This window comes from Gymnoscopelus microlampas (genome assembly GCF_963454915.1).
Source record: "Gymnoscopelus microlampas genome assembly, chromosome: 21".
NCBI classification, from domain to species: Eukaryota; Metazoa; Chordata; class Actinopteri; order Myctophiformes; family Myctophidae; genus Gymnoscopelus; species Gymnoscopelus microlampas.
This window is the reverse complement of record NC_139958.1, coordinates 10,377,014-10,403,491: the sequence shown is the minus strand read 5'-3', so window position 1 is coordinate 10,403,491 and position 26,478 is coordinate 10,377,014. Positions and strand designations below refer to the sequence as shown.

The 26,478-nt window shown below is 42.6% G+C and overlaps 2 protein-coding genes across 2 annotated transcripts in view; both read right to left on the bottom strand.

Moving 5' to 3' along the window:
• Positions 1-26,478, bottom strand: part of LOC311037078 (poly [ADP-ribose] polymerase tankyrase-1) — a gene marked incomplete at its 5' end in the record, with an annotated part of 67,321 nt that overhangs the window by 29,160 nt on the left and 11,683 nt on the right. Inside the window, 10 exons of the mRNA XM_084046145.1 lie at positions 3,347-3,535; positions 3,760-3,869; positions 6,217-6,436; positions 7,601-7,766; positions 9,251-9,396; positions 13,694-13,773; positions 15,404-15,575; positions 19,637-19,715; positions 21,040-21,131; positions 22,278-22,399. Coding sequence (XP_083902271.1) covers positions 3,347-3,535; positions 3,760-3,869; positions 6,217-6,436; positions 7,601-7,766; positions 9,251-9,396; positions 13,694-13,773; positions 15,404-15,575; positions 19,637-19,715; positions 21,040-21,131; positions 22,278-22,399 — 1,376 coding nt within the window. The remainder of the gene's footprint in view (positions 1-3,346; positions 3,536-3,759; positions 3,870-6,216; positions 6,437-7,600; positions 7,767-9,250; positions 9,397-13,693; positions 13,774-15,403; positions 15,576-19,636; positions 19,716-21,039; positions 21,132-22,277; positions 22,400-26,478) is intronic.
• On the bottom strand, positions 17,328-18,566 carry LOC311037238 (tetratricopeptide repeat protein 19, mitochondrial-like; the record flags this gene model as incomplete). Its single annotated transcript, XM_084046358.1, has 1 exon — positions 17,328-18,566. The coding sequence occupies one exon, from the start codon at positions 18,564-18,566 to the stop codon at positions 17,328-17,330; it is 1,239 nt and encodes a 412-aa protein (XP_083902484.1).

Below are 26,478 nucleotides of genomic sequence, written 5' to 3'. Positions count from 1 at the left end.
ATCCTTTGAAGTGTTTATTTTGTCTGAGATCTAACTCTTTTTTTTTCCCTTCTTTTTTTTTTCATCCCACGATTTTGTAACCCCCCTTTTTTTACACCCAGTGCCAATTATATATGTAATAATAATCCTGGGCACTACCTTCCCTCTGCCAACCTAGGGAGGCCAGGGCCGAGCTCATGCCTCCTTCAATGCATGAGAGCCAACTGACCTTCTTGTCACCTGACAGGGGAGAGTTTCCCTGGTTGGACGTAGCGCGTGGAAGGAACACGTTATTCCAACCAGAAGCAAAAATTTGAGTTAAAAATGTTGTCTAAAAAAAATACATGTATTCAAAGATTGCATGGACATCCAGGCCACAGTTATGAATAATAAGAGTGTCTTCTTAAAGGAGTAGTTCACCCCCAAAAAAACCTCCATGAAGCCTTGAATTCATGGAGTTTTTGTTTTGTTTTTGCGCATTTTGTCACATTCCTGAGCCAATTGGAGACTTATAGGAGACTCTTTGAGTTTCCTACCGGAGACCTCGCCGTCATCAAATTATTGACAAATTATTGATAAAAACTAAAAGAAACGACATGAATTCAAGGCTTCATGGGGAATGTAATTGATAGTAAATACGTATTTTTTTGGGGTGAACTACTCCTGTTAAACAGATTACTGGGTTAAGAAAAAATAGATGCCCTATACGAGCTTGTAGATCAGCTATCCTCTACACCAGGGGTGATGCAACTTTGATGATGGAGAGGGCCACTATATTTCCACACTCACTCCAGAGGGCCACATTGCATATGCTGTCGGTCAGACACCTCTTATCTCCGTATTGTAACTTTTTTTCGTAAATTAATGCTGTACTTCGCCATTCTTTGTCACACAAAAGTAGCAAAAATAGCCGATCTAAAAGCTCAAAACGTGTCGCACCGCGATGCGTTTTGAGCTTGTAGATCTGCTCTTTTTGCTATTTTTGAATTGGAATCCAGATTTTTTCCCCTATTTTTTAATTGGAATCCAGATTTTTTCCCCTATTTTTTAATTGGAATCTAAAATTTCAAATGCATTTAGTTATACTTATGTTAACTTTATGAACTTAAATACAAATACATTGGACATAAAAAAGACAATAGAATTTTAAAACTAGTCCTTGAGCTACTAATATAGACTGAAGTAATTAAAGCGGGTCATGTTTGCATGTTTGGAATTGTAACAGCTGGAATCAATAATATATCAGTATTCCGATATTAACCTGTGGGCCGCATTAAGTGAAGGTGGGGCCAGACGAGTGGTACAGTAGAAACATGAATAATTCCATATAACGAGTCAACTAGTCAGCTAAAAACCAGAGCGTATTTTAATCATTATAATTCTCCCTCCTGTCAGAGGAGTCATTAATTCACACAGAGAGTCTGTCTTTATCACAATATGCCCAATATGGATTACTGATGTCATAGTACTGATAAATTTCAGATCATAGATTTAGCTGAAACAGACATTCAGGTTGAGTAACGTCATTAGCTATTCCATATAAAGATGTCATCACACAATGATATCACAACATCATTATGACATCAGATGTACTTGTCCTTTTAAATGTCGTTATTGTATTTTCTAACACAACACCATTCAGCAACTTCTGTGAATAAATTGCTCTGCTTTCTAACAACCTTTCTGTAAATTAGTTGCACTGATTCACAGTGGTGCTGGTGTGTGAAATGTTTCACTGGACGATACATCTGAAAGGACATGATAATTACAGCCCAGCTGCTGTGGTAGTCGGACACAAGATGTACTCATTTGAAGGAAACTATCACAAGAACAGTGGTCAGATGGAAGTCCACATCTTTAACACAGTGTCTCTACGCTGGAGGACGTTGCCCCCATGGACAAATGGAAGAGGAGAAGGTCCCCCTGATGTTCCCTCCAGGCGCTGGGGCCACACAGCTGTACTTATAGCAGAGTGCGTCTACATATGGGGGGGATATCCTTACTGCAACCTGCTCTATGGATTTGATGTCGACTCCCACAGATGGTTCAAGCCTGAGATTTCTGGAACTGTACCAGAGGCGAAGCACCGCCACAGAGCCTGTGTCTTGGAGAAGGTCATGTATATCTATGGAGGAATCAAGGAGCGGACTGGAATGACTAATGAGATGTACAAGTTGGACACCACCACAATGGTCTGGGCTTTAATTAACACCAGAGGAACTCCACCACCTGTTTCATATAGTCACTCTGCCACCATCATCGGGACAAAGATGTTTGTATTTGGGGGCCATGGGGACCTGAGGGTCGTCAACAAAATCAGTGTGTTTGACACAGAGACCAACAACTGGCTGAACAAACCTCCTGCAAAGCCTCTCCCAGAAGGACGCTGGGGTCATTCAGCCTTTGCCTACAATGGAGAGCTGTACATATATGGTGGCTACAACCAGGAATACTTAAATGATGTGTGGAAATTCAGCCCAGTGACCTTCACCTGGTATAAGGTTGAACTCAAGGGAAACGGCCCTTCTCAGATGTATTATGGTGCATGTTTCATGGTGGGAGATCGTATCATACTCTTTGGAGAGCCAGACTTCCATCTCTTTGATGGTCTGTATATCTTAGATTTAAGTCCAACACTGAAGACATTATGCAAGCTAGTAGTTATTCAGTACGGTGTGGAGCAGTCAGAACTCCCTCACGACATCAGGTGGGAACTGGCAGTCATGACTAAAAACCAATAGAAAGGTTCACATGCTCAGTGGAGCGCACATCTCTGCCAGGAAGTGTGACCAGTCTGCAGTTTGACTCTGTAATAGAGTGTCTTTATGTGAAAGAACAGCTACTGATTAGGAACATTATTTTCACCTGTGCTGATTACCGATATCCCCTGCACCTGTTACAATCCTTTGAAGTGTTTATTTTTTGTGAGATCTAACTCTTTTTTTTTCCTTCTATTTTTTTTGTATCCCACGATTTTGTAACCCCCTTTTTTGACACCCAGTGCCAATTATATATGTAATCCTGGGCACTACCTTCCTACTGCCAACCTAGGGAGGCCAGGGCCCAGCTCATGCCTCCTTCAATGCATGAGAGCCAACTGACCTTCTTGTCGTTTCCCTGGTTGGACGTAGCGCGTGGAAGGAACACGTTATTCCAACCAGACTCCACACTCGGTGCCGCGCCATGAGCTTGTATATCTGCTATTTTCGAATAGCCAAAGAAATCTTAAGTGACACAGATGCGTTCCAAGTCTTAATGGGTTAATGTACACAGGGAGGTAAAACAGGCTTTAAGCACATCAAATGTCAATATCATGCACGGACAGACGCGCACGCACACACGCACACATGCACACACGGCGTCCTACCGTGGCCAGATCTAACGGGGTCTGTCCTTCCTGGTTCTTCATGGTGGGATCAGCTCCGTGGGCCAATAGCAGGGCACACAGCTGGGTCCGCCCCTTCTGGGCGGCCTCGTGGAGCGGGGTGAACGCCCACTTGTCCGTGGCGTTCACACACGTGTTGTATTTGATGAGCAGGGCAGCTATGTCCACATGCTGGGAGGGGGAGGGGAGGGGAGAGGAGAGGAGAGGAGAGGTATAAGTGGCTACTGATAAATAATATCTATGCTTGTAGATTAGCTAAGAAAAGATATGCTATTTTCGGTGCGCGACAGAGGTGCACAACTAAGTGTGTGTGTGTGTGTGTGTGTGTGTGTGTGTGTGTGTGTGTGTGTGTGTGTGTGTGTGTGTGCGTGTGCGTGTGCGTGTGTCTGTCATACCCCATATGAAGCAGCGTTGTGCAGTGGTATCAAGCCTCCCTTGTCCTGTGCGTTGACATCAGATCCATGTTCCAACAGATACTCTGCCACCTCCAGGTTGTTGTAACCAGCTACACACAGACGCACACACAGACGCGCACACAAAGATGTGAGTTTTGTTGCTTTAAAATTCAAAGATTTGCAAAAGAAATCATGATTTAAAAAGAATTAAGGTGTCTCAAAATATAAGGTATCTCATATTATGGGGATTAATTAAATCAGGGTTCAATCCAGAGCGACTTACAGTAAGCAAGGACACAAGATAAAACATCATATTAAATCATAATACACATAATACATCAAATGCATAAAAATAGTAATCTAATAATAAAGTAATACATAGTAAAGCAATAATCTAATAATAACTAATACATACGTAAACCTAGAACCTATCATCAGCCTGTACATTGAAACCATACACACTATAGACGGGTTTCCGAGCGACGTCATCACAGAGCAGAATGCGCAATCTGCGCATGCCTGGGGGTGGAAGGCGCGTTCGAAAATACAGCCCTGAGCGGCAGTGAGCGCACTGGCCAATACAAACTAATAGGCGAGTGTGCTCCGGTGCGTAATTTCCAAACGCACCCATAGGCTTCCCCCCGCAGCTGCGCGGTCATATTCCTCTCAATGTTTACTAACAGGAAACCTGTCTATAGGATGCCAGGTCAACAATGACCTGGCATCTGTCTACATAACATGCAATCTAAATGACATTTTAGCCTTTGCATAAGCCAGGGTTCCCACACATTTTTACCAATGAATTTCCAAAACTTTTCCAAAACCTTTCCAGGATATTTAACCCAATTCCAGGCCTATATAACAATCATTCAGCACAATAATGAGTCTCTTACTCCTATGTGCAATGCCCAAAGGCAGTGTAGCAAAAACAAAACGTAGAATTCCATTCCAAATTTCTTGCCAAATTGACAAACTGCAGCACGTTGTGAGCTTGTAGATCTGTTCTTTTTGTCACGTCCGGTATACATTAGGCTGGAATCACACAGCCTGTTTGGCGAAAAACTACTTATGTTACATAGTTTGTGTAATTTTGGAAATGTATTTTTTATTTTGGATCAAATCAATAGCTAAAAACAATGCATAACCAAATATTTTTACAGGACCCTTGATAAATTCCAAACCTTTTCAAGGACTGGAAAAACTTTTTTCTAATTTCAAAATATTTCCAGGAATTTCATGCCCGTGGGGACCCTGATAAGCCTGCAAGGTCGTCAAGGCTAGGGGCAAGTGCTACGGGCTGAGTCTGAAGAGGTGAGTCTTCAGATTACGGCAGAAGATTGGGAGTGAGTCTGCAGTTCTAACTGCAACGGGGAGTTAATTCCATAGTTTGGGAGCCAGGAGGGAGAAGAGTCTGGAACGTGTGGAGCGTTGTCCCGGATACTTAGTCTAGTTTAGTTTGTGGTTTGTATTAGTTTTAGTGTTTGTATGTGGATGAGGCAAGACTTGACAAGGTCAGAAAAATTGCATGCATGAATGGATGCATTACATTACAGTCATTTAGCAGACGCTTTTATCCAAAGCGTCTTACAATAAGTGCATTCAACATACTGTAGGTAGGGAACGAGAACTACTAATCACCAGAAGCATTAAGTGCATTTTCTGCAAAAACAAGCAACCAAGAGTATACCTAGCGCTAAGGTAAAAGTGCAATATATCAGCTACCTATTTTCCTTAAACAGATGAGACAAAATATCAAAATCAAATGAACTAGAGCTAAAACAAATAAGTGTATCGACTAAACAAGATCCAATAAAACAATACAACAATAAAACAAGCGTTCGTACAACTAGTTAACAACAAGTAGGCCAGGCAAAGAGGAAGGGTAGTGTTTCCTGAAGAGGTGGGCTTTCAGCCTGCGGCGAAAGAAGGGCAGTGACTCTGCTGTCCTGACATCAGTGGGAAGTTCATTCCACCACTGTGGGGCCAGAACAGAAAAAAGTCGAGACCGTGTAGATCGGCCAGAAGGACCCTTGAGTGACGAGGCAATCAGTCGCCCCGAGGTGGCAGACCATAGTGGTCGGGCAGAGGTGTAAGCATCGACCATAGCCCGGAGGTAAGAAGGAGCTGTTCCTTTCACTGCCCTATAGGCTAGCACCAGGGTTTTAAACTGGAATGCGAGCCGCTATGGGGAGCCAGTGTAGAGAACGGAGAAGGATAGTTGTGTGGGAGAACTTGGGGCGGTTGAACACCAGACGAGCCGCAGCTTTCTGAACAAGATCCAGAGGTCTGACGGCAGACGCCGGAGCACCAGCAAGGAGGGAGTTGCGGTAGTCCAGGCGGGAGATGACAAGAGACTGGATGAGCATGTGTCTGTATGCCTCCATGCATAGGGGTGTGTGTGTGTGTGTGTGTGTGTGTGTGTGTGTGTGTGTGTGTGTGTGTGTGTGTGTGCGCTACCTGCGAGGTGCAGGGGCGTGGAGTTGCGCCCCTGCGTGTCTCTACAGTTGATGTTGTCTGGACTGCAGAGCTTCTGCACGCGGGCCAGGCAGCCCTTCTTCGACGCGTCCAGCAGGGCGGCGTCACCTCTCAGCAGGTCCTGGATGTCCGTGTCTCCGTCCTTCACCAGGTCCAACGGAGTGTTCCCGTCTCTGTTCTTCTTCGTGGGGTCCGCTCCGTGCTGAGAGGAGAGGAGGAGAGAGGGGCAGTGGTTACTTAACCCATTAAGACCTAACCTCGGTCCCAGCCTCACTCATCTGCAAAGAGAAGAGCCTGGTCACGACCTAAAGCAGCGAGTGTCTAGGAAGTCCTGAGTGGACAAGATTTCCGTTTCCCCCGGAAACGATATTTTTTGACCAATCACAACACTCGTTTCATTCACGGAGAATGTTAACAGATTTGTAAAGCATCAACGTCATTTCCTTGGGCGGTACTTCCGCCAAATTCAACCATTTCCGGTTGTCAACTTCCTAGACAACCAACATCCCAGGTCTTGCCCAGGGTGATTAAGAGCTGAAGCCGATTCTACAATGTCTCCTAAATCCCAACGGTGTTCTGAAAAACGTATGTTTCTATATCAGTGGTGCTCAATACTTTTCATGTCAAGGACCCCAAGAATGATATGTATTTGGCCGCGGACCCCCATCTCAAAATATTTTGTTCCAGGGACCCCTTAGAAGCAAAGATTTGAGTTAAAAATGTTCGCTTTAAAAATATATATATTCAAAGATTTGCACACATTTTCACTATTTTTCAAAAATAGCAGATCTACAAGCTCATAGCGCGGCACTCGGTGCCGCGCTATGAAAAAAATGACAAATGCGTTCCAGGTCTTAATGGGTTAAGTAGAAGTAGCAATACCACAATGCAAAAAAATACTCTGCTACAAGTAAAAGGCCAGTGTTCAAAATGTTACATGAGTAAAAGTACAAAGATATTGGCATCAGAATATACTTAAAGTACCAAAAGTAAAAGTACTAAAATGTTTGAAAATAGCCGATCTACAAGCTCACAACACGTCGCGATGTGACGTGTTGTGAGCTTGTAGATCTGCTTTTTTTTTCAAATAGCCTATGTATAAAATAGGGCTACATTTGAAAACTTGTGAAATGGGACCTTCAGCATAATGAGTACTTTCTACTTTTGGTACTTTAAGCGCAATTTGATACCAATACTTTTCTACTTTCACTCAAGTAAATTTGGAATTCCGGACTTTCACTTTACGTAACAAAGTACCTCTACATTGCAGTATTGATACTTTTACTGTAAGTAAAGAATTTGAGTTTTTTTTCCCCACCACTGCGAGTGGCCCACCCACCCAGGAGGCCCCCCCTCCCTTCCTCACCTTGAGCAGCAGCTTGCAGATCTCGTACTTGCCCTTGGCGGCGGCCTCGTGCAGCGGGGTGAACTTCCACAGGTCGGCCACGTTGACCGACGCCCCGTGTCTGACCAGCAGCTCTGCCACCTCGTAGTGGCCGTAGGAGCAGGCGTTGTGGAGAGGCACCAGGCCACTGCACAGCAGGGGGGGGGGGGGGGTTTGAGGGACAGAGGAAGAGGGTTAGATCGTTGGTTCTCAAAGAGGGGTCCAGGGACCCCCAGGGGTCCTTGGGGGGGGGGGGGGTTCCAAGGGGTCCCCAGCAAAATGTGTTAATATAACATCACAATCATTTTAACCACTTTAACCTTTTATATTTTGGCTATTCAAAAATAGCAGATATACAAGCTTGTAGATCTGCTATTTTTGAAAAATCGTGAGAAAGTGTGCAAATCTTTGAATATAATATGTTTTAATATATTTTTTTTAACAAGATTTGTTACTCAAATCTTTGCTGTGGGGGTCCCTGGAACAAAATATTTTGACATGGGGGTCCGCGGCCCAAATACATATCATTTTGGGGGTCCTTGACATGAAAAAGTTTGAGAACCACTGGGTTAGAGCGTTGGTTCTCAAACATTTTTCTTTTTTTTCCTTTCTAAATTTTGAATAGCCAATTATTTGTACCCTTTTTTTTTTCCCAATTTAGTCGTTATGCCGATTAATTCCTCCCCACACACATTTCTGTGTTGTAACTGCTGTTGTGTCCTACTGACTCACCTGCCAGTGAGGAGCCCCCACCAGGAGGACGTAGTAGAGCCTTCGTCCTACTCCTCCCGCCCAACACTCCCCGGTGACAGGTACCGCCCCCCAGCCCGTAGGAGTACGTCGTGCAATGACCAATATCACTCTCCCCGCCCGGCTTCCCTCGCCCGGTCAATTGTGTTCGTGTAGACGCTTAGACAAAGCCGGATGCGCCACGGTGGATTTGAACCCACAACCTCCATGGTGGTGGGCGGTGACTTTACCACTGCGCCACCCGAGCGCTAGGCCCCCCAGTTTGATATGCATTAGGGCCACGTACCCGCATAATTCTGAGTGTACAAATGGCACCAAATGGCACACACACACACACACACACACACACACACACACACACACACACACACACACACACACACACACACACACACACACACACACACACACACACACACACACACACACACAGAATATAAGGCCTTTAGAGGGTGAACACACAGTTCAGTCAGGACAACTCATGAATTGCATTAAAAAACTACATATGAATGTAAGATGAGCGATACATTTCCATGTATTGGTTATTTGGTTTGACAATGAATGGATCTGCTTTTAGATACTCTGAGGCAGGGGCGTGCTTAGGGATCAGGAGGCCCTAGGCAAAACCCAGTATGAGGCCCCTGGGTCGGGACCCATACAGTATGTGGGTCGCGGACCAATTTGTAAGGGTCACGAGTAAGTACCCCTTTATTTATGTTTTCCTACTTCTTCTCACACACACACACACACACACACACACACACACACACACACACACACACACACACACACACACACACACACACACACACACACACACACACACACACACACACACACACACACACACACACACACACACACACACACGCAGGGCCATACCCCTTGTCCTTGGCGTGTACGTCGGCTCCATGATGCAACAGGAACTCCACCACTGACACTCTGTTGTAACCGGCTGCAAAGTGGAGAGGAGTGGAATGACGGCCCTCCACGTCTCTGCAGTTCACTGTCTGACTGCTGACCATGGACTAGAGAGAGAGAGGGAGACAAAGACAGAGACAGAGACAGACAGACAGACAGACAGACAGACAGAGACAGACAGACAGACAGACAGACAGACACAGACAGACAGACAGACAGAGAGTGAGACCTTTGACCTTTAAAAGCACCTTTATTAAAACACTGACATTTTCTGATAAGCAAACTCCCCCCCTGCGATGCCACACGTTGTGAGCTTGTAGATCTGCTATTTTCATATAGCCTATGTATAAAATAGGGCTAAAGTGGTTAATGCATGTGTTATGATATATCATTTACATGTATATCTTTAAAGTAACTAGTAACTAAAGTTTTCAAATAATTGTAGTGGAGTAAAAGTACAATATTTGCCTCTGAGATGTAGTGGAGTAGAAGTAAAAGTATTGAACATTGGAAATACTCCAGTAAAGTGAAAAAATCCTCAAAATTGTACAGTACTTGAGTACACATACTTAGTTACGTTCCACCACTGCCAAATAGACATCTTTGCTGTCCCAGAAATGAAATTCAACAATGTGTGTCCACTCTTTCCCCCCAGCCCTTGAAACCACTGACCCAACAGATCGAACAAACCCCCAAACCTAGAACACTGAGTAACCAGCTGTGCCACTGTTTCAGTCTGCAACTATGACGAAAAATGTTGGTCGACTACCTTTTTTCACTGACGAAAACTACATAAAAACCTAAATAAAAACTAAGGTATGATGACTAAACCTAAGACTAAATATATTGACAATTTCGTCAACAAATAAAAACTAGACTAAAATGTTAGGGATGGACTATTGGAGAAGAGATCAAGTAGAACTAAAAGACAAGTCATTTTATGTTTGGTTGCGCTCGGGTGTTGCGCTCTGAAAATAGCCGATCTACAAGCTCACAACGCGTCGCAGCGCGACGCGTTGTGAGCTTGTAGATTGGCTATTTTCAGCATGCAACCAAGTGTAAAATCTGCCATTACGACGCCATCAAGGCACCGCCAAAATACATTTTGGTCGACTAAATAAACTGTAGATTTAGTCGACTAAAACCTTATAATATTTAGTCCACTAAAACTAGACTAAATCTAAAACATTTCAGATGACTAAAATATGACTAAAACTAAATGGAATTTTATGCAAAAGACTATGACTAAAACTGAATCAAAAGTTGCTGTCAAAATCAACACTGGTGCAAACAAAAAAAAAGACATCCCTCCCCAGTGCTAGGATCCAGGTGTGCCCGGTGTCTGTTCGTAGCTATTGCACTACGTACAATCCTCCACTGGAGGGCGCCAGCCCTTTTCTCAACGGGCGGCTTGTACAGGGACCCGCCAGCAGCCCCTCCTCGGGCCATTTGTCTTGGCCAAACGACTCGGTCCCCCTCGATGCCCTCGTTCCTGCCAAGGAGCGTACTGTAGGCGTGACATCTTTACACAGGTGTAATAAGGAGCGTACTGTAGGTGTGACATCTTTACACAGGTGTAATAAGGAGCGTACTGTAGGTGTGACATCTTTACACAGGTGTAATAAGCCGGCCTTCTTCCCCAAATCCCTGAACTCTCTCCAAGCAGTGGTGGAAAAAGTACTCAAATTCTCTACTTAAGTAAAAGTACCAATACTGCAACATAAAAATACTCTGTTACAAGTAAAAGTCCACAATTCAAAATTTACTTGAGTAAAAGTACAACAGTATTGGCACCAAAATGTACTGAAAGTACCAAAAGTAAAAGTACTAAATATTTGAAAATAGCCTATGTATAAAATCGGGTTAAAGTGGTTAATGTGTGTTTCATTATATCATAATTTATATCTGAAAAGTAATTAGTAACTAAAGTTTTCAAATAATTGTAGTGGAGTAAAAGTACAATATTTGCCTCTGAGATGTAGTGGAGTAGAAGTACAAGTATTGGAAATTGGAAACACTCAAGTAAAGTACAAATACCTCAAAATTGTACTTAAAGGTAGGGTAAGTGATTTGCGTTGGTTAAAATAATTGTTAAATAGCTCGATATTCTGATAGTACTCATTGCTATAGAGTGTTTGTTCAGTATTAGGAGTCTCCTTGTCTCTCCAGCTCTTTATTAAACAAAAATGCATTTTCGTTTCAGTTTCAGTTTCATTTCCAATTTTATCCAACCAGGACAGAGAACTCAATCAGGATACAGATTAAACAAGTGACATTGGAAGTGATGACACTAAGAAATGAGCAGAACAAATTGGAACTGGAACACTATACAAATTAAGCTTAAAAATGGGTACTTTTATCCTGATTGGCTGAGATTTTGACACCTACTGAAAAATGTATTTTCTGTTTATTAAAGAGTTGGACAGACAGGGAGACATCTGTTACTGAAAAAACACTCTATAGCAATGATTACTATCAGAATATAGTGCTTTAACCTTTTAACAAAATACTTTTTGTTTTAACCAAAAAATACCACTTACCCTTTAAGTACAGTGCTTAAGTAAATGTACTTAGTTACTTTCCACCACTGTCTCCAAGCCTCGGGGGTTGTGAATGAGACAGCGTTTTTGTCCCAAATGGGGCGCCGTAGTGTTTACACTAGTCTGATCACGGGCGAAATCTCAGCTTGCGAGATTTCCAGAGGGGCGCATCTCACACAAACACCGTGGACAGTTTTCTGTCATTAGGAAAGTCAGATATGAACAAAAGAAATGTAAAATAAAAAATTGCGATAAAAATACGCGATCTAGAGCATGGACCGTCTACCCGGGTTTTTAGCTGCGGTGGACTCGGGATGGAGTTATGACATTTTTCTACTGTACCACTCTTCCTAGGATATAGTAATATCATATAAAAAGGTAAGAAAAACGCAGTCCGAAATTGTCCTTTAAACACAGGAGAGCCCTTGTGCAGCTGGCTTTCTATCCAATCAAGTGGTTAATCACATTCACCTGGTCTCCCGGGTCTAATCGGCCGGTGATTAGACAGCTACTGTACACTATAGAATTCCTGAGTGTTCATTTAACGATTTTGGCTGTGCAGAATGACACACAATTAGGAGGGAAAGGAATCCAGCGGCATCAGAAATCCCAGAGAAACGTCCGTGCGCTGTGTGTGTGTGTGTGTGTGTGTGTGTGTGTGTGTGTGTGTAAGAGAAATGACGGTGAACTCTACCTGAACCTGAAAACATTAATCATTAAACCAGCCACTGACAGTGTGTATATATGTGTCAGTGTGCGTACGTGCGCACGTGTGTGTGTCTGAAAGAGACAGAGAAAAAGAGAGATATGTAGAGTGTGTGTGTGTGTGTGTGTGTGTGTGTGTGTGTGTGTGTGTGTGTGTGTGTGTGTGTGTGTGTGTGTGTGTGTGTGTGTGTGTGTGTGTGTGTGTGTGTGTGTGTGTGTGTTGAGCCTGATTTATACTTCGTCGTACGACAGAGTGTAAATTAAACATGAGAGAGCTCATCAACGCTCATTCTCTCTACTTGCATTTCACCCCCAACATGGCAACCTGCCAGTGCCACAGCCCTCCTCACCCTGCAGACCTGGCATCCGCACCGGCACTCCAACAATGTCTGGGAGAAGCTCTCTTAACCACTCTAACCTTCTGTCAGCAGCACCCCCCCACCAAACGGCCAAAATAAAACAACATTACCACTTCAACCCTGTCTCTACTTTCTGCCAGCAGCACCGGCACCCTCAGACTAAGAAAATAAAACAACATTACCACTTCAACCCTGTCGACTTCAGATCGTGTCGGCGCCAAACCACCACCCACGGACTAACAAAATAAAACAAAATTGCCTTTAACCCATTGAGGCCTGAGGTTTCCGATTCTGCAAAATGTCTCCTAAATCTCAACACTTTTCTGAAAAACGTTTGTTTCTATGGGTGCGTTCGTAAATACAGCACTGAGCGCACTGGCCAATGCAAACTAATAGGCGAGTGTGCTCCGGTGTGTAATTTCCGAACGCACCCTATATCAGTGGTGCTCAAACTTTTTCATGTCAAGGACCCCCCCAACATGATATGTATTTGGCCGCCGACCCCCCCCCCATCTCAAAATATGTTTTTCCAGGGACCCCTCCAGAAGCAAAGATTTGGGTTACAAATGTTCGCTTCGAAAATATACATATTCAAAGATTGTCACAAATGTTCTCGATTTTTCAAAAATAGCATATCTACAAGCTCGTAGCGCGGCACTCGGTGCCGCGCTACGAGCTTGTAGATATGCTATTTTTGAATAGCCAAAGTGTAAAATAATGCTTTTTTTTTTGCGCAAATCAAAAAATGACACAGATGCGTTCCAGGTCTGAATGGGCTAAGGTGAATTGAGACGTACTACCTTCAGAGTGTCCAAGTCCCCAGCTTTAGCTGCCTCTAGAAGCCTGTAGTCCATGTCCGAATTTCTCGCAGGAACGTTCTCTGTGCACCGAGCAGAAACATGAGGGGAATGTTAGAATAAAGAACCAACATAAATGCTTTATAAACGGTATAAATAAAAATAGAAGTAGAAATGTGAGCTTATGTGGTTATTTTCTTTTTAAATAATTCAGACAATTTCTGTGGTTCAGTGAGTAAGTGTTTATTTTGCTGGTATTATTGCAAACCGGTGAAACCTTTTGAGCCGTTATACTGTTAGTGTGTGATAAAAAAAAACTAAAGTCAAACAGAAGTCAAACATTAGCTTCATATAACTGTACTTTCTCGTCACCGTCTTGCCTTTCTGTAGACTAGGGGGTCTTCAACAGGGGGTCCGGGACCCCTAGGGGGTCCTCAGAGTTACTACAGGGGTGGGACGCCAAATCTTTGTGCGATAGGAACTTTTTTTTTCTTTTTTTTTTTACATTAACCAATTCAACCCTAGAATCCCTATTCTGAGGGGAACATTCGCCGAAAATAGCAGATCTACAAAGCACACAACGCGTTGTGGAGTTTGTTGATCGGCTATTTTCGGCAAAGAGGTTTGGTGTAGAAGGAAAAAAAGAGCAGATCAAGTACAGAGCCAACGATCAAGATTACAAAGTATTGAGGGGTTAAGTGAAATCAACAAAAAACATGAGTTCACACAACACTGATGAAATCTATGAAAATTCAAATTCAAAATATACTATGACTATTCATAAAATAATACAAATAAAATACAAAAAAACCGATCTATTACCAACACAAAAAAAAACAGTAGTTCAACGGTAAGGCCGACGTAAATGACAGTGGATGTGTTGGATGCAGCTCAAAGTGAACTTTACTCAGGTATCTAGTTTGTCGCCGTCCGACCTTCCTAGCCCGAGTTATTAAAGAAAGACGGGCGACAATGGCCAAAACTCAATTGAAAATCGGCGATTGAAAATCCGCCAAAGTGGCCGTTTTCAAGATGTTTTGGCCATTATCTCTGGAACGGAAGGTCCAGTCTGCTCAGTTCAAAGCGTGTTGGATGCGTGACTTTGAGGCCGAGGCCGACCCGGGCCGGCCCAGTAGGGCCCAGTTAGAGCCTTAATTTTCAGGCCCGTTGAGAACTCGAACACAAATATGTAATATGCCGTTGGTTCTCAAAGTGGCAATCAGTGACCCTCAGGGTTCCATGGGGAGGTTCCAAATGTAATAGATCCTTACAGGTCTGTAACTCTTCAGAGTGTACAAATAGAACCATATGGACTCTTACAGGTGCATTTGGTTGTATTTGTACTCTCTCAGAGTTATGGCGGTCCTTGACATTAAAATGTTTGCAAACAACTGTATCATACCATAATAGAGAACCAAAGTCTGACATCACTGCCACTAGAGGCCGCACAGAGTTATTTTTTCTATTGAAAATACCAGAGTCATCTTAGATCGTGTTCGAGATTATTACTCTCAATTATTACTCTCAATTATTACTCTCAATTATTACTCTCAATTATTACTCTCAATTATTACTCTCAATTATTACTCTCAATTATTACTCAGAATGGAATGCCAGAGTGGGGGATAGTTATCAGTGAATCCTTTCTTACAACGTGACACACACACACACACACGCACGCACGCACGCACGCACGCACGCACGCACGCATACCATTGAGTATTTGCTTCACAGCTTCGTTGCCCATCTGAGCAGCGGTGAAGCCCTGTAGCGACACCAGCGTGGCATCTGCCCCGTATCCTAGCAACAGCCGGCAGGTCTGGAGGTGTCCCGCCAACGCAGCGCGATGCAGCGCCGTCTGGCCCAGCGCGTCCAACGCATTCACCTGCACACGCACACGCGCACACACGCACACACACACACACACACAATTACATTCTTTGTCTACGCTAATAACTGATTTTCTGTGGCTGTTGTTTCCCACAAAAACGTAATATACACAATATTTACATGGGTGTAAAGATGCACGCACGCCGCGCGCGTGCACACACACACACACACACACACACACACACACACACACACACACACACACACACACACACACACACACACACACACACACACACACACACACACACTTTTTTTGTATATTAAAGAATAGATTAACCCCGTTCAATCCGGGAATGCATCTGTAATTTTTTTTCTTTGGCTATTCCAAAATAGCAGATATACAAGCTCATAGCGTGGCACCGCGCTACAAGCTTGTAGATCCATTTTTGGAAAATGGTGAAAATTTGTGCAAATATTTTAATATATGTTTTTAAAGCGAACATTTGTAACTCAATATATATTTATAAAGAATATATATATATATATATATATAGAATATATACATTATGAGCTTGTAGATAGGCTGTTTTCACCATCTTTTATTTACTGTACATAGGTCTTAAAAAGTGATCGATTATCCTATATGATAGATTATCGATACATTTTTATAATCTAGAACATTGATAAGTTTGATTAATGGTTACACCTCTAATTACAGTACAGTACCCAAATTAGGGATGCCAGGTTGAAAGTGGTTAATTTTAACCCATTACTCCAGAGATGTGGAGAATAGCTTGATTGATTGATGTACTTTATTTAGTAAGACATGAGAACAACAGTACATGGAAGTAAACATTCACAATACAAGGTCTACTAACCTGGAAGACTCATAAAGCACTTGGCTTATTTAAAATGAGATCCCCATGCACACAAATCATTTTGACAGGGGCCATTTTTGAATTGCAGCCTCCTGAAGGTGTTTCTTTAGGGCAGTTTAGAAAGTGAGTAGGGTTTTACACTCCTTTACTCCTTTTGGTAGGGCATTCGACATTTTTCTTGAATAGCATGAGAACGAGTCCATTCCCTTTGTTGAGCCAAATCTGGGTTGAACATGATCCGTGGAGCTGCCTCTGGTGTTATGATCGTGGACTTCATTTACGTTTTGGAAGTATTTTGACAAATACAGGGGGATCCCAATGTTGTGGCGTATCTTGAAGACCAGGCCCATAGCAAGTTGCTGTACTCCGTCCTCAACCCTAAGCCATCCAATCCTAGCAAAATGAGCAGGGGTTAGATGGGTTCGGTGTTTGAGGCCAAGAAGTAGCCTTACTAGTTTGTTTTGGGATGTTTGAAGCCTTGGTGGTGTTGTGATACCATGAGGAACATGCATAATCAAAATGACCTTGTATGAGGGCCCCTGCAAGAATCAGCAAGGTATTCATACTGACTAGACTTGAGGGAAATCCTATACAAAAAGCGTGTTCTTTTGTTGACCTTTTTGATCACTTTTTTCAGCGAGGTTTGCCTCCAAGATGGAACCAAGGTAGGTAATTTCATCCTTTCTTGTGATAACATCATCATCCGCTTTGATTGTGAAGCTTAAGTTTAGGCTATACATTTATTTTTGAGGAGGCCCCTGTGTGTAGAAGAACCAGACAGCCAGGCAGGCAGGCAGGCAGGCAGGCGGGCGGACGGGCGGACGGACGAGGACCCGGAAAGAGACAGAGGCTCAAACTCAATGTCCAAATTCACAGACACATTGATGCACATTCCCCATAAATATATGAAAGCTTAGACATAGTGGTCAGACAGACTGTGTTGGTTTCTCTTCAGGTTCTTGGGTTTGTTGTTGTTCTTTTGTCTTCTTCAGTTGGTTCCTCTTCTGCTTCACTTGGTTCATTCCTTGTTGAATTAGTTCCACAACCTCCTCATCTCCTGCAGCCTGAGCCAGAGACATCGCCTCCTTATAAACACTGACCGACTCGTCTAGGCGATCTTGGGCTAATAACATTCGAGCCATATTTCCCAGAAGGACGTGCATGTAAGGATGGCCCGCGGTTCGACTCAGTTGCACCGCCTGCGTCACCAACGGCAACGCGTCGTCATGGCGACCGTGCAGGTCCAAGATGGTCGCCAGGTTGTTCATCAGCGCCAAGGTCTGGGGGTGTGTGTGTCCCAGCTCCTGGTCACAGATGAGCAGAGCCTGCTGGTAGTCCAGGGTAGCGTTGTGCAGCTGCTGGGTGGAGGTGTGGTAGAGCGCACGAGAGTCCAAACACTCACCCAACAGCAGCCTGGTCTCCTTCCTGAGCGCTTCAGCCTCCTCCGTCAGATGGTCCTCAGGCAGGTCTTTGTGCTTCAACAGTTTAGCCTCCAGAGAGTCGATGCAGAAACTGTAACCAACGTCCGCTAGCGCCCTCTTGTTCTGACCGGCGTAGATGTTGGCCAGGTTCAGAGAGATTTTGACGACGCCGTTGCCAACCTCTGAAGTTCCTCCAGACACCATGAAGCTCATGGCTGCCTTGAAGAGTTCCTCTCCATGGTTAGCCATCAGGCTGTATGCATAGACGATAGCGTGGTTGTTGTGTGTCCGGTACACTAGCGCCACCGCCTGGTGAAGACAGTCTGACGCTACCTGGAGCTGACCTCTGTCCAAACTCAATTCAGCTTTCTTCAGCAGTAGTGTAATCTCATCCTCCTCATCCATCTCATCCTCCTCATCCATCTCATCCTCCTCATCCATCTCATCATCAGTTCGTTTGTCTTCCTCCTCAAACCCGTTGACCACACAGAACGCCATTGCTCCCAGTGCAGCACTGGTCCACTTGGTTTGGTTAGACTGGTTTCCGCTGGCGGAGTAAACCACGCAGCGCTCCGTCCTTCTGGAAGCATCTTCTTCCCAGTTGTACCGGTCATTATTCAAACTTCTCACTGGACTCCTGTCCGCGCCATTAAACGGTGTGCGCGGCGTGAGTGTGCGCGTGAGTGTCGTCCTGGGACATTTAAGGACGCGACGCAACACACGGGACAACATGGACGTCGCCATGTTGGAATGGGCGGGGAGTCAGGTCACGTGACGCGTGCCGTGGATGTAGTCCAGCGCCACAGAATTCTTCAACGTATACAGGGCTGTGATTTGCACTGGAAATGACAGACCCGCAATGAACAATCAAGACTTGTTCTTTAAAACAGGGCTTGTAGATCTGCTGTTTCTTTTTCAATTTTTATTAAGAGGTTCGGTGTAGGGGGCAAAATAAAGAGCAAACCAAGTACAGAGCCAAAATGTCAATTATTGAGGGACTGAGTGGCTACATTTCTAGAAAAGATAATGTACTTAACACATTTACCGCCAATGACGTAATATTACGTCATGTGATGTTTTTAGTGATTACGCAAGAGGGCGCTCTTCACCAACCTATGAATGATGCCTTGACTTCGAGAGAAGGATTCACCCGGAAATTATGTCATAAAAAAACAACAACTGTGAAACAAGTCTATGTGGCTGTCTATGACCACTATGAAAAAGCTTAATTAATACCTGACAATGAATGTGTTAATAAACAGAAATAACCACACAAAAAAACATTAATTTACACAACTCTGATTGATGATAGTGCTGTGAAACAAGTCTATGTGGCTGTCTAAGAAATCTATGAAAAAGCTTAATCTGCAACGCCATTTCATACAATATGTAGTGGGGGGGGGTCCCTGCATGCTTCATCTCTCTCTCTCAGCTAAGGGGTCCTTGGTCTGAAAGGTGTTGAAGACCCCTGGACTAGATAGAGTATAATGGGTGAGTATAAGACATAATGAAAGGCTTTGGAAGGATGCACAAAGGGAATCAAGGACATGAAAATCAAATGAATTGGCATTTAGAGATAGGATGGATAAAGGCATGGATGGGCAGATGGATGGACGGACGGACAAAAGGATGAATATAGTGCATACATGGGCAACTGGCGGCCCGGGGGGCCACATGCGGCCCCCACCTTCACGTAATGCGGCCCGCAGGTTAATGCCACGCTATGAGCTTGTATATCTGCTATTTTTTAATTGAAAAACGGTGCGAACAGACAGCTTGGGCGAGTGAATTGAAAAGGTTTTGGCTTTGTTTACCTTCGCCCCGTTTTTCTGAAGTACTTCCATGATGTCATTGTGAGACCTCTCAGCCGCAACATGGAGGGGAGTCATGAAACTAGAGAGAGAGAGAGAGAGAGAGAGAGAGAGAGAGAGAGAGAGAGAGAGAGAGAGAGAGAGATGGAGAGAAAGATATTTAGAGGAAGGAAAAATTAAAGGTATGAAACTATGTTTAATATCTTGGCAATCAATGTGTTAATGGGTTAAAAGTGTAATAACCTCGAGGATTCCGATTGCCTTTTTCAAAGTCAGAAAAATAAATGAGAACACGACGGAAACGGCCGCGGGCGGAATGCATGGTAATTATGTATCTCAAGAGATGCGTTGGTGTGCGTGTGACTGGCATTTTAAGTGGTTTTGGGATGCCGTTTCAACGGTTTCAGACGTACAGGGAACGTTTTGGCGTGATTGATGTCCGAGCTGCGAAACAGAGACGGAAGGGAAAGAGGAAGAGATGGAAGTGACTAGTAATTATAAACGGTTCTTCTGACTTTTGACTGGAATTTGAAGTGGTGTGGCGTGTGTTGCATCTGCAGACGCACGTTTTTAAAGCGAACATTTTTAACTAAAATCGTTGCTTCTGGGGGATTCTACAAATGTCTTCTAAATCCTAAAAAAAACGTATGCCGCTATATATCAGTGGTGCTTAAAACCTTTTTCCTGTCAAGGACCCCCAAAATTATATGTATTTGGCTGCGTACCCCCATCTGAAAATATGTTGTTCCAGGGACCCCCAGAAGCAAAGATTTGAGTTAAAGATGTTCGCTTGAAAAAATATACATATTCAAAGATTGCAAAGAAATTTCAAGATTTAAAATAAATAGCAGATCTACAAGCTCATAGCGCGGCACTCGGTGCCGCGCTATGAGCTATGAGCTATGAGCGCTTTGAATAGCCAAAGTGTAAAATATGGATAAAGTGGTTAGACAAGATGCGTTCCCGGTTTGAATGGGTTAAAACTTCATCGTACAACAGTATCGCACAAAATCAGCAAAAAACTAGCCGATCAAGAAGCTCACGACGTGTTTGTGAGCTTGTCGATCTGTTATTCTTCGCTATTTTTGAAAATAGCGATAGCATAGCGATAGCATATTTGAAACGATCTTGGACAAAAGTTACAATCACACCACGCCATTTGTCAGTTGGCGTGTGACCCTTCGTGCCGCACTACGAGCTTGTAGATCTGCTATTTTTTTTAAAATCTCGAATATTTGTGCAAATCTTTAAAGCGAACCTTTTTAACTCAAATATTTGCTTCTGGAGGGTCCCAGGGTCAAAACATTTTGAGATGGGGGCCAGCGGCCAAATACATATCATTTTGGGGGGTACTTGACATGAAAAAGAATCGGCCAGGGTTGATCAGAATCAAAATGATTACTTACTCTTTGTTCTTCTCGTTGACGTTGGCACCTTTTCTCAGTAACAGCTCTGTCACCTGCTTCCTCTTAGGGTGCGGGGAGGCCACCGCACAGTGCTAACACACACACAACACACAGACAGTGTGGTGTAAAGTAACTAAGTACATTTACTCAAGTACTGTACTTAGTAACATTTTGAGTTTTTTTTTTTACTTTACTAGAGCATTTCCAGTTTACAGTACTTTTACTTCTACTCCACTACATCTCAGAGCAGAGGCAAATATTGTACTTTTACTCCACTACAATTATTTGAAAACTTTAGTTACTAGTTACTTTGTAGATTTTGATTATTCTTACAAAACATACATTAACCACTTCAGCCCTATATAGACCTCGTCTCCCCCACACTAGCGCTCTGTTTCCTAAACAATCAGCACAAAGTGTAGAATTATGATAATGCACAACATGCTTCCATGGAAGACTTGGAATCCAAATGACTGAAAGGACATTAATCCATGAGTGTGTATTCTTCTCACCAAATGCAGTCTTATGTTGTATGTGTATTGTGAACAGTGTTGATTTTGACAGCAAATTTAGATTTAGTTTTAGTCATAGTCTTCTGAATCAAATTCCATTTAGTTTTAGTCATATTTTTAGTTTTTAGTCATCTGAAATGTTTTAGTTTTTGTCTAGTTTTAGTCGACTAAATATCATAAGATTATAGTCGACTAAATCTACAGTTGATTTAGTCAACTAAAATGTATTTTGGCGGTGCCTTGATGGCGTCGTAATGCCTGATTTTACACTTGGTTGCATGTTGAAAGTAGGAGATCTACAAGCTCTCAACGCGTCGCGTTGTGAGCTTGTAGATCTGCTATTTTCAGAGCGCAGCACCCGAGCGCAACCAAACATAAAACGACTTGTCTTTTAATTCTACCGAATCTCTTATCCACTAGTCCCTCACTAACATTTTAGTGTAGTTTTTATATGTTGACGAAATTGTCAATATATTTGTTTTATATAGTTATTGTATTACATATTTACATTTTCCGTCATAGTTTTAGTCAACGAAATCAACACTGATTGTGAATGAGTGTGTATTGAGAATGAGTGCACATCTCTATCTCACCCAATGCACTCTCATGTTGTGAATGTCTCACCAGTGTGGTCTCGTGTGTGTGTGTGTGTGTGTGTGTGTGTGTGTGTGTTGTGAATGTCTCACCAGTGTTGTCTCGTGTGTGTGTGTGTTGTGAATGTCTCACCAGTGCGGTCTCGTGTGTGTGAGGGTGTTTGAAGTTGATGATCTCCAGGCCCAACGTCTTCTTGGCCTTGGCCATGTCTGCCTCCCGAGCAGCCTGAAGCAACGAGTGGCCTTTAAACTCATCTGGACACGCACACGCACACACACACACACACACACACACACACACACACACACACACACACACACACACACACACACACACTGGTGAACAAGTATAGCTGCTGGGTAAGTGAAAAGTAGTCTCCATGTCTCCTCATGTCTTTAGGAAAGAGAAAAATGTTCAGGCTGGTATACCAATTTGACCCAATCAGGAGAGAGAATTCACGCAGGATACAGGATAAACATCGGTGTAGATCAGCTATTTTCACTACGTTTGTCTGACACTCTTGTATGACATGTTGGATCAACTCTATCTGTGCATACAGTATGTGTTTAATCATAAAGATATTTTTTATTTTTTACATTCAATCAGACCTGTGCGTGTGTGTGTGGGTGTGCGTCGGTGTGCGCGTGTGTGTGTGTGTGTGTGTGTGTGTGTGTGTGTGTGTGTGTGTGTGTGTGTGTGTGTGTGTGTGTGTGTGCATGCACGTTTTGATCAGCTTTGAAAGCAGAAACTATAAAGAAAGATGTGTGGTTGCAAGATAACTCATGGTTGCGGTCGGGGCAGAAAAACCTTGCACCTCAATATTGTTCAAAATTGTTTTTTTTCTCCCCGCCGTAAATTAATGCCACACTTCATCATACAAGAGTGTCTCACAAAAGTAGTGTAAATACTTCGTAGTGAAAATGCTTAGCTTGTAGACTGGCTATTTTCACTAGTTAAAAATAAAAATAATTATTTAAAAAAAGGAAGGTTTTTTTTTCATACAAGGTTTCCACCCGATTTAACCCATTAAGACCGGGAACCCATCTGTGCCATTTTTGAAATGTCTTTGGGCTATTCAAAAACAGCAGATATACAAGCTCGTAGCGCGGCACTATTTCTGGGAAAATGGTGAAAATCGTATCGTAACTCAAATCTTATTGCTTCTGGCCAATTCTACAAATGTCTTCTAACTCCTAACTTTTAAGTGGTGCTCAAACTTTTTCACATCAAGGACCTCCCAAAATGATATGTATTTGGCCGCGGACCCCCCTCTCAAAATATGTTGTTCCAGGGACCCCCCAAAATCCAAGATTTTAGTTAAAAATGTTCACTTAAATATATATATATATATTCAAAGATTTGCACACATTTTCACGAATTTTCAAAAATAGCAGATATACAAGCTCATAAGGGGTTACACACAGATGCGTTCCCGGTTCGAATGGGTTAATGTCCAAAGGCGTGCAGAGAGCTTCCCCGAGGAGGAGGAGGAGGAGGGGAAGACAAGCGACTTATCTTGTCTTTGGCTTTTTTTCCCCCTTTTCCTTTCCGGGGTGACGCACGCGTAATCAAACGTGGCAACCGGCTGATAGCGGAGAATTTAATTATATACCGCTTTGACTCTCTGATGTTCAGCTGATCCCGTCGCAAGTGTCCTCCATGATTCAATGTAATTACAACCAAAAGTAAATAAAAAGGTCATTCAATAACAACTGAAGCCAATCCCCCACTCTGATTTAACCCATTAAAGCCCGGGAACGCATCTGTGTGTCAAAAATAGCATTTTTGACACACAGATATTTTTTGAAAAATCTTGAAAATGTGTGCAAATCTTTGAACATATATATATATATATATATATATAGATACATAGATATATTTTTTAAGCAAACATTTGTAACTCAAATCTTTGCTTCATGGGGGGTCCCTGGAACAAAATATTTTGAGATGGGGTCCGCGGCCAAATACATGTTGGGGGTCCTTGACATGAAAAAAGTTTGAGAACCACTGATATTATTACAGCAACATACGATTTAAAAAAAAAAAAACTGTTAGGATTTTGAAGACATTTGTATAATCCCCCAGAAGCAGAGATTTGAGTTACAAATGTTTGCTTAAAAAATAAATATATATATTCCAAGATGTGCACGATTAAAGAAAAAATAGCAGATGTACAAGCTCATAGCGTGGCAGTATGAGCTTGTATATCTGCTATTTTTGAATAGCCAAAGAAATCCAAAAATGATTTCCCGGTCTTAATGGGTTAAATTCAGTTGCTATATTACAAAGGTTGTTTATTGTTGCTGTCGGGGCAGAAACCTTGCATCTTCGATAACGTTAACCTTTCATGTTTTCCTGTAAATTAATGCCCGACTTCGTCGCGCACGAGTGCCACGATAAAGTAGCGAACACAGTCGATCTACAAGTGACTTTTGGACTTTTAGACTTCATGACTAAATAATAACTACAATGCCTCTGTTATATATATTTTTTTCTCTGAATTTTTTGTTTGTACATATAGTGTTATTATTTTCAGAATTTTTTACATTTTTGTTTGTATATACTGTATAGTGATATTTTTTCTGTTTTCTCTTTGTGCTGATATTTTACCTGTGTTGAAATTTGAACTGTTTGGTGCTACTATATATGTCTATGAATTGAATACCAAGGACTACAAGGACTTTTTTGGACGAACCTTTTAGTAAAAGTATTTTAAAAATGTGAGGCATGAGCTCGGCCCTGGGCTCCCTAGGCTGGCGGGGGGAGTATAGCGCCCAGGATAAAAATTTAAAAAAAAGTATTTTAAATGTAATTGTGCCGTGTTTTTTTTTTTGCTTAACACATTGGCTGCCAAGAACGCAGATCTGCGTTCATTTGCGCAAAAGCCCGTTCGCTGCCAAGGACGCAGATCTGCGTTCTTTCAAAAAAATAATAATTTCAAAATAAAAGTTTTTTTTTTTTTAAACCCAAAGACCAAGGAGATATGATTTACCGAAGATTTAGACTCCCATCCACTTCCTTGTACCTTAAAACTTAAAAATTCTGGATCTCGGCTCCTAAGTGCTTTTTTTTTCTCATTGAAAAAGTCTGGCAGCCTACTGTAGGAAAAAATTAAAAAAGCTGGCAGCCAATGAGTTAATAAAATATTCAATCAATCAATCAATGGATCCATTGGAACTAGGGGTGTGCCGATACACTAATTTCACGAAACGATACGATACGATATTTGGCTCACAACTTCGATACGATTTCGATACGATACGATACGCACTTTTTTTATTATGAAAATATATGGAGGAGAAAAAAAGAAAATGCAAACAAATAATTCTGTTTTTGCATTATTCAGACATGCAAACTTGTAGCTTTTCAGCTGCAATAGCCGTTTTGAATCCAAATAGTATGACACCTGACCCGAAAAAAAAACATGTTGTCACTCTTTTCACTTCGGGGCCGTTTGCATGCCTGATTATTATGATTGTTAAAAAAAAAAAAAAAAAAAAAAAAAAAAATGTTTTTTTCCAAAAACGATATTTTTTTTTTCCAAAACGATACATATCGTCGCGAAAACGTATCGCGATATATCGCGGGACGATATATCGGCACACCCCTAATTGGAACACAGGTTCTTTTTTTTTATATTTTCTGAAAAGTAAGGGGTTTTGGACATACAGTACGAGGTTGGGGGGAGATTTAAAAAAAAAGATTCCCATACAGCACCGACGACCGAGGGAATGAATCCTACGATCTGATGCAGAGAAGAAACTAGTCATGCACGCAGAACCCTATCAATCAAAAACGCAGGAATGGAAGCTTCAACGTGATGCCAATGAATCACCCTGAAAGCATCGACAGACTGCAGCCTGATTTATACTGCGGGAGTCGTGCCCCTCCGCGCTGGGCGGTCGGCACGACTCCACCGCGCGCAACTATAAGTATAAATCCGGCTCGACTGTGGCGGCGTCTCACTGTGTGTGTGTGTGTGTGTGTGTGTGCGTGTGCGTGTGCCTCAGTATGCACCGCACCCACCGGTGTGTTTGTGTGTGCATGCGTATGTGTCCATATAATCATTCATACGAGTGGTTCTCAGCCTGTGGGTTGAGTGATGCCATAAAATAAGAACTTATAGTATATATACTAAAGCAGCGGTTCTCGAACCTTTTTGGTTGTGAGTCGTGACCGAAAACAGCTCTACAAGATCTACAGTACAAGCTCACAACGCGTCGCATCGCTTGTAGATCTGCAATTTTCAATACTTCTGTTCTTTTTTTAATGTATATCTTAACCCATTAAGAGACTGGAACTGTGTCATTTTTAGATTTGAGCTCAAAAGCAT